Source organism: Macrobrachium nipponense, chromosome 1 (assembly GCF_015104395.2).
Source record: "Macrobrachium nipponense isolate FS-2020 chromosome 1, ASM1510439v2, whole genome shotgun sequence".
Lineage (NCBI taxonomy): Eukaryota > Metazoa > Arthropoda > Malacostraca > Decapoda > Palaemonidae > Macrobrachium > Macrobrachium nipponense.
Genome location: NC_087200.1, coordinates 38,246,722 through 38,254,851, shown reverse-complemented (window position 1 = coordinate 38,254,851; position 8,130 = coordinate 38,246,722). Strand labels below are relative to the sequence as shown.

Genomic DNA, 8,130 nt, shown 5'->3' with positions numbered 1-8,130 from the left:
TATAATTTTGTTTAAAGTTTTTCTGGAAAACAATTTTGTTTAAATTATTCTAACAGTATCAATTTTTTTTTTTTTGCGGTGAATATATATATTTTGTATTACTGCATCAAGAATTTAATTTACAAGCATTGTAAATTAAATTGAAAAATTAAATTTATTTACTCATTACCTTAACCTGTGGGTAGACCAATTTTGATCACTTTTGTTCATTAAACCCTATGAAAATCGCTTCACCTCTGTTCGACACATATTGTGAGAACTACTCAGGTAGTATATCCTTGGGAGGCTTCTCTTTATAAAGACTGCTATAATACCAAATTTTCTCTCCATTAGATATTTTCATGTTAATCTTCATTAGATATGCTACTGATTTTAAATCATATATATCACTAGTGATAACAGAAAATCAGCTGAAATGTGTACTTGTAGCCTACTAAATAGTACATTGTCAAGTACATGACCTTAAGTCTCATGCAAATCTTCTGTTCATGTACTTGTTTTTTTCTCTCAGTACTTCCACTTGACCATATGTATTCTCTCATGTACTATACTTGGACCCATGCCTGAAATATATAAATACATATATATATATATATATATATATATATATTATATATATACTATATATATATATATATATATATATATATATATATATATATATATATATATATATATATATATGTGTGTGTGTGTGTGTGTGTGTGTGTGCGTGTGTGCGCGCCCACGTCCATAGGTATATATATATATATATATATATATATATATATATATATATATATATATATATATATATATATATAAAAACTCCAAATAGTGTGTGTATTGTGTAAGCGTTAATTATCTTTAAATGCGAAATGTAGACACATTTCAATAACAACAGCAAAACCTCTAAAAATTGAAGGTTATCCAATATATATATATATCTAATATATAATATATAATCTATATATATATATATATATATATATAGATATATATAATATTATATATATATATATAATATATATATATATATATATATATATAATATAAACAAAATAGCGCTATATTGTGCAATTTTTAATTGAAGATACGCCTGTACCCCATTCCTTGCTCGCCAATGTTTACAAAATACAGCCTCAGACCCGAGTGGATCACTACCCAGCGACAGAGGTCGGAAGTAACCCTTGTTTCTTGAACATTTTCGGCTCGGTTAAAAGAAAATAACGGCTTTTATGGGAAATATGTGTGTTTGTGTAGTACGATGTCCCATGTCGGCTTATTAGATCTCCCGGAGTGTATACTACTGAAGATATTTTCGCTGTTATATGCAGTTGATTTGCATAAACTTAGTAGGTAAGTGTTTGGTGTTTTGCTTCAGCAGCAGGTAGTCGTAGGACAGATCTGCCAAATCGCTGATTTCTTCTTAATTGGATTATATCCTGGAAGGAAATTAAACGAACAAGTCATCATTATGGATTACGTTAGCATTTTATTTCAACACTTAGGACTAACTTTGGTTCAAGACAATAGGGTAAAGCACCGCTGTGCTGCCAGGCGACCACCTGTACGGATGCGCGACCACTTCCCAAAAAATTACTTTAGCACTTCCAGTAAACTGAATTAGACGTCAGTCACAAGCCAACCTCTGTGGAAGCAACACCTCGAGAACCCTACCTACTTTCCTCTTGGAGTAAGTGTTTTCTCCCAAGTTAGAAATTAAGGCCATATTAGCTAGGTACCTACTAGCTAATTTCCAATTTACCTAACAGAAGTTAGGGTAAACAACCGAGTGGACTGGCCAGCTCACCAACTGCCACGGTTTTGGCGACCCTCCGATAAAGTATTTTAACACGTCCTGACACTGGATACGGTCATCAGTCATGAGTTGTTGGTGGTGATAGCAGGAGCTCAAGACCTCTACTCTCTCCTTTCGAAATAGGTAAGTATTTTCTCAAAAGTTAGAAATTGAGGCCATATTTTAAGATTTAAACAGAGAGTAATGAAAAGTGTGGCCAACGCAGTGCACACTACCCCAAAACGTTGTCAAAATTTTTACTTATAATTAAAGAAGTTTAGAAAATTGACGCCATCTCGATGTTTACGGAGTCACTTGTGTCAACAAGCTTCCCATTTCCTGTGCTAAATCAGCATACCATCTGACGACCTAACGGCACTGGTGACAACTTCAGGCATGGACACAGATATGAGCTCGGCTATCACACAGAACCATGCACCGAGACACTAGGGTACTATTAAAACTGGAGGATTTGACATGAATAATAGAGTGTTTTATTGCACTAATGCAAGCCTTTCGTTGGACTATGAGTGCTTGCATAATGTTGCAAAACAGTTTGGTAAGGTGGAGAGGATTAAAATGCTTCTAGAAAAAGACAAGCAGTCTTTTTCTGCATACATCAGCTTTTCCTCTTCCCAAGAAGCTAATGAGGCACAAATGAAATTAAATGGCCACATTCTAAATGACTGTTCTAAGCACCAAGGTGTTTTCAGTGAGGAATTTGAACGATGAGCCATTCGATTTTGTTCCTAAGAACGAAGAATGTGGACCAGCAACATATACCAGGACGCTTCCTCCCCCTATATGGCATGTTGCCAGTTATAAAGAGGGAAGGGAAAATTTCATTAAAGCCGCAGAATGTATTGAGAACAAAGTGGGTTTTATTCCTATCGGTAATCTGAAATGATATGGAAAGAACTTACTCATAAAAGCAGGCAATGAGACCCAAGCTATTTTATTATCAAAGTTCAAACCCCCCAAAAGTGGAAATATTTAGACTATAACATCGCACAGATTCTTTAACACGCTGAAAGGGGTAGTTTATTCCAGAGACTTGCATGTTTTTAATGAGGAGGAGGTTCTCCTAAGGTGCCCTCCTTGTGTATCTCATGTAAAAAAAATTGGGAGGGGATGCAGCTATGCTTTTAACTTTCTCCTCCAATTACTTGCCTGATACCATCAATGTTGGCCATGAGAGGATGCAAGTCAAAAAATATAAAAGAAACCCTAAACAATGTCGCAAATGTTTCGAATATGGCCACATTCAAGACTCGTATGGAAACAATAAGAGATGTTCTGTGTGCTCAGCCGAGCATGACAATTTCAACAAGTGTGAAGCAGCCCGTTATTGTTTCCAGTGCAAGGGTGATCACTCTCCAAACAGTAGGACTTGCCTCAGATACAGGTTTGAGCAAGATGTGTTGGCAGTGGCTGATAATGAACATCTCAGCATCAGTGCAGCAAAGCATGTGGTAATGGGGGCTAACAAGTGCGAACTCTACCTATGCTTCTGTAATAAAGTTGATGAAGAGTTCTAGCAATGAGAGGCCACCAGTAATAGAATCTAACAGTAAGCATCAGAAACCTGTTTCTCCTTGCACAGGAAATAATAATCGGAAACTTATGTCAGCAAGTGCTTTGAAGCCCAATACTAAAATTGTTCATCCAAAAGCATGGACAATTTATCCTCTCAAGCTGATACAAATGTAACAGTTGCAAATTCAGCCCCTAAGCAAAGTTTGCAAATGTCCACAAATAATATCACCAAGAAGCAACCAAAGAAGTGGTCCAAACTAGAGAGATCTAGCTCGGATCCATCAATTATCACAGTCGCTAAGAAACGATAAAACTAAAGCTGCGCCCACCAGGAAGCGTATAAGAAACACGTCCCCGAATAATGAAAGTTTTATCATAAAAACTTCAAATGGGTGCAGTGTTCTGGAAGAGATCTCTCCGCCAAGGAAGATAGTTCCGAAAGCAGATCCAGTTCAAAGACATGCGAGTTCTCATCAGTCTTGCCGCCCCAAGACTAATAGTAGTAGTGATGCACAGAATCACAGTAAAAATCCTGAGCATCAGCCTCGAATTCAGAAATCTGTTTGTCAGCCAAGAACCCTGATCTCTGATAAAGATGAAAAGGGATCAAGAAAACAATCTCTTATTAAGGAAAATTTTCCTCTCCACCTTAGGATCAGTACTTCCCCTCCAAAGAGTGGGAAGTAGTACATTACCACCTTAACATTCAAGTTCAATGTCCTTCAGTGGAACTGTAAGGGTCTCAGAGCCCGGACAGAAGACTTTAAAGTTTTAATGCATGAATTCAATCCAGGGATTGTATACCTCCAGGAGACTATGTTAGGTAACTCTCCTTATAATCCTGGACTTGATTGTGCTATTTTTAACCCTTTTCCCCCAATTGGTGATTGTGCCCATGGAGGTGCTGCAATTATTGTTAATAAATCTCAGCAGCACTCCACAATACAATTAAATACAACTCTACAAGGTGTTGCTGTCTCAGTCATATTAGACAAAAGGATAACGGTTTGTTCATTATACCTCCCACCAGACCTTTCTTTTAACATTGGAGATATTCAGTCCTTGATTAACCAACTTCCCACTCCTTTTCCCTTATTAGGAGATTTTAATGCCCACAACCTCCTTTGGGGAAGTCGGTGTTTAGACAGCAAAGGGAAAATAATCGAGGACCATATTGACACGAATGATGTCGCCCTATATAATAATGGGTCAATGACCTTCCACAGCATTCATAATAATCATCTTTCTGCACTGGACCTTAGTATTTCCTCAACAAATATCCACCTTGACTTTAACTGGTCTGTTAATGAAATATGTTGTAAATGCTCCATCTGAAACATTACCTAAGTGGAAGGTAGAGGATGCTGACTGGGACAAGTTCAGTAAAGGAGTCAATCTAGATAGGGAGTTTGAGTCATTTCATTCTCACCTAGATGCCTATGACTACTTCATTGAATCCACTCTGAAGAGTGCTGAGGGGTCGATTCCCAAGACAAAAGGTAAACTTCGTAGACCTGCAGTTCCCTGGTGGAATAAGACGTAGTATTCTGAGGAAAGTCACTAGGAAGTGCTACCGACGATACAAAACTAGTATCTCCCCTCAGTCTAAATTAATCTATAATCGTGCGTTAGCCAAGCAGCGGCGCTTTTACAAGAAAGCCAAAAGAGATAGTTGGCTTTACTATATCAATGGAATCAATTCCAAAACTCCATTGAGAGTGGTGTGGCGCAAAATCAGGAAACTAAGTGGAAAATTTGTTGCGTCACCATTACCCTCATTAAAAGTCAATAACACTCTGATCACAGAGCCCACTGAAGTTGCCAATTAGCTGGGAAAACACTTTTCTCAATTTTCCAGCCCTGACAATTATTCTCTAGAATTTCAAAGAATTTGGAATGCCGAAATGACTGAAATTTGAATCTGGAAAATCTGAACCATACAATCACAAATTTTCCTTAAGAGAATTTTGGGAGGCGCACTCTTCAACTGAATCAAGAGTTCCAGGGGGTGATTCAGTTTTATATGAAATGCTTAAACACCTCCCAGATGATGCCAAAAAGTATCTACTTAAGATTATAAACAAAATATGGGAAACTGGAATTTTACCCAAGGACTGGAAAATATCCATAATTGTTCCCATAAAAAACCCTAATAAAGAAGCTTGCCTTCCTTTAAGGGGTAGGGGGGTATGGTGGGCTCCGACCCCCCGGTCAGATAACACGTTCTACCAGGTTAGGGTAGGTTAGGTTAGTATCGTAACCTATATGTTACACTCCCTGGTGGTTACGTATACCACACCCCCTACCAGAATTCAAATATGGCGGTGTGATTACGTTTCTTGGGCCCGAACCAAAATTTTGAAGATTGTTCAGTCGAAGTAGACTATGGCAGTTGACGTTTTCCTGTTATTTTACTTACTTTACAAGAGTTTAAGGTAATATTTTGCCTGTCAACTGTAACTAATCTGTTATTTACCTTTGAACTCTGTACTTCGGTACATCGCACCCCTTGTACCGTCATGTAGTCTTCAAAGGTAAATTACGGTTTAATTAGTCAGCCGAATAGATATTACTTTAAATATTTGTTCAGTAAGTAAAAAATAACATAGGAAAACGTCAACTGCCATAGTCTACTTTACCACGGAATGCGGGCTTAGAATTACCCTGAGCCTTTTTGGACACCCTGTACATTAAGATAAACATTGTTCCCGCCATGGCTTTGCTGTCAACACTCAACGTATTTCAAGTGCAATTTGGAGTGAATTAAGAACAAAATGTGTATAACTACAGTCAAATAAACACTGTAGAGTTTCATTTGTGATGGCAGTAAGGATTAAACCACCGATTTCAAGGTAAAAATGAATTTCAGTTCAAACCATGACGCCAGGAATAAGACATCTCATATTTTCACTAATATAGGCAACAAAATATTGTTTTATTGTGCTGATTACAACTGCAATCTTGAGTACTATTGATAAACACTACATATATGTATATGCTAATATTGTTCAAATGGGCGCTGGGAAGGTTGGAAAGGATGTGGTATCGATGCCAGTTACGAAAGGGACTGGATGCGAGAGATGCCATATTGGATTTAAAAACTGCCTTGAAAACATATTTACAAAGACCTCACATGCTTATCTTAGTTTGTATGGTGCTTTCATATATCACATTATGTTGATGAAACTTCAATCTTTTGATTGGTATGCTTAAAGATGTAATTGTATTATTGTTTCACCAATTAGATATCGAGTGAATAAGGGTGATCTGCCTGAGTAAGGTGGACTCAAGACAGTTGTTTCCCCTAGAAGATTGACACCATCTCAATGTTTGTGGAGTCACATGTGTAAACAAACTTACCATTTCCTGTGCTAAGTCCGCACACCACTTTTACACATAGATGCCGGGAAAACCTAAGAAATCGCTCAAAATTTCTTGTTTTTTTTTGCTGCAGTATCAGTAAAACTTTGGGTAAATCCTTTCAGCCACCCATCAATCTTGGGGTACCACAGGTGACAACTGCGGTTTGTGGGTGGGGGGAGACAAAGTTCGGGAAAATCAGTAAAATGAGTAGAATATCATTTAAAACAATGTTAAATGAAAAAACGCCATGGCAGAACGCTACTTTGCAGCCTATCTGCATTTTAAAAGATTCTTGGCAAGCAAGTCTGTTCTGGCAAGCGGTAATATCTGTATTCAGTGTAGAATATAGGTAGGTGGGGCTCCACCCCACACCCCCCTTCATTGTATTTCCGGTCACCAAAGGAACTTATAACAGTACGTACGTGGTCAGTAATCTGAATGTACCACAATCTTTTCTATATTTGCTTTATGAATATAGTGTAGCTGTCCGTAAGTCACAAAACACTCAACACATGTGAACACTTTCAACGATGAATCCAGTGGAGTTATGTGAGATAGGCCAGCTTCCTCCATGCTATCTGATGGATTTCGCAATGCAGACTGACCTCGGGGAAACAAAGATGGCTAACCTTTTTTGAAAATTATATTCTTCCACAATTAGAAACAAAAGACAATAAAAAGTGTTTAGTACAAACCCTATCATTGGCTAAAGTGACATAATGACTCACGTAATTGGTTACTTTTTCAAAAAGGACAGGTGACTGGTTGTCATAGTCTTTTAGAACTACATTCTTATGAGGATTTTTACATGTTATGCCTTCAGTTTACAAGCAGCAGCACACCGATTACATCATTTTTGGACCTAGTTTTTGACTGAAGCATTTTAAATTGGAATCGCTTATTTTATTACTTAAAATTGTTTTCCCAATCAGAAATAAAAAGTGAACAATTCTTCAGTATATTTAGTATTAATATAGGTGTCTATTTTTCACTGAAACGAGTGCGGAACTGTTGCTCATATTTACCCCCTTTCTTCACAACAATCTTAAACGAGGATGGTGCTTACACTTGCGACTGGGGAAACCTGGCGATTGTTCAGGACGAAGAAGAGTGCGCTAGATAACATTAAATAATTATTTTATACATTCAACTTACCTGTCAGATATATACTTAGCTATTTGACTCCGTCGTCCGACAGAAATTCGAATTTCGCGCACACGCTACCGGTAGGTCAGGTGATCTACTTACCTGCCGCTGGGTGGCAGGACTAGGAACCATTCCCATGTTCTATCATATTTTTTCTGTCGGCCATACTGGCAACTTTGTTGTGGGTATCTCCGGCTGGATTCGTATTTTGCATCGCAATTGATCTTCGTTTGGACTTCTCGGTGACGTATTTGCATTGATTGTACTGGCATACGCGATTGTGGACCGTTTTTGGAATTTGATTT

At 37.7% G+C, this 8,130-nt stretch overlaps 1 protein-coding gene across 1 annotated transcript in view; it reads left to right on the top strand.

The window, feature by feature from the left end:
- Positions 1-1,110: 1,110 nt before the first annotated feature.
- Positions 1,111-8,130, top strand: part of LOC135219246 (F-box/LRR-repeat protein 12-like) — a 99,872-nt gene continuing 92,852 nt past the window's right edge. Inside the window, exon 1 of the mRNA XM_064255843.1 lies at positions 1,111-1,338. Coding sequence (XP_064111913.1) covers positions 1,247-1,338 — 92 coding nt within the window. The 5' untranslated portion in view covers positions 1,111-1,246. The remainder of the gene's footprint in view (positions 1,339-8,130) is intronic.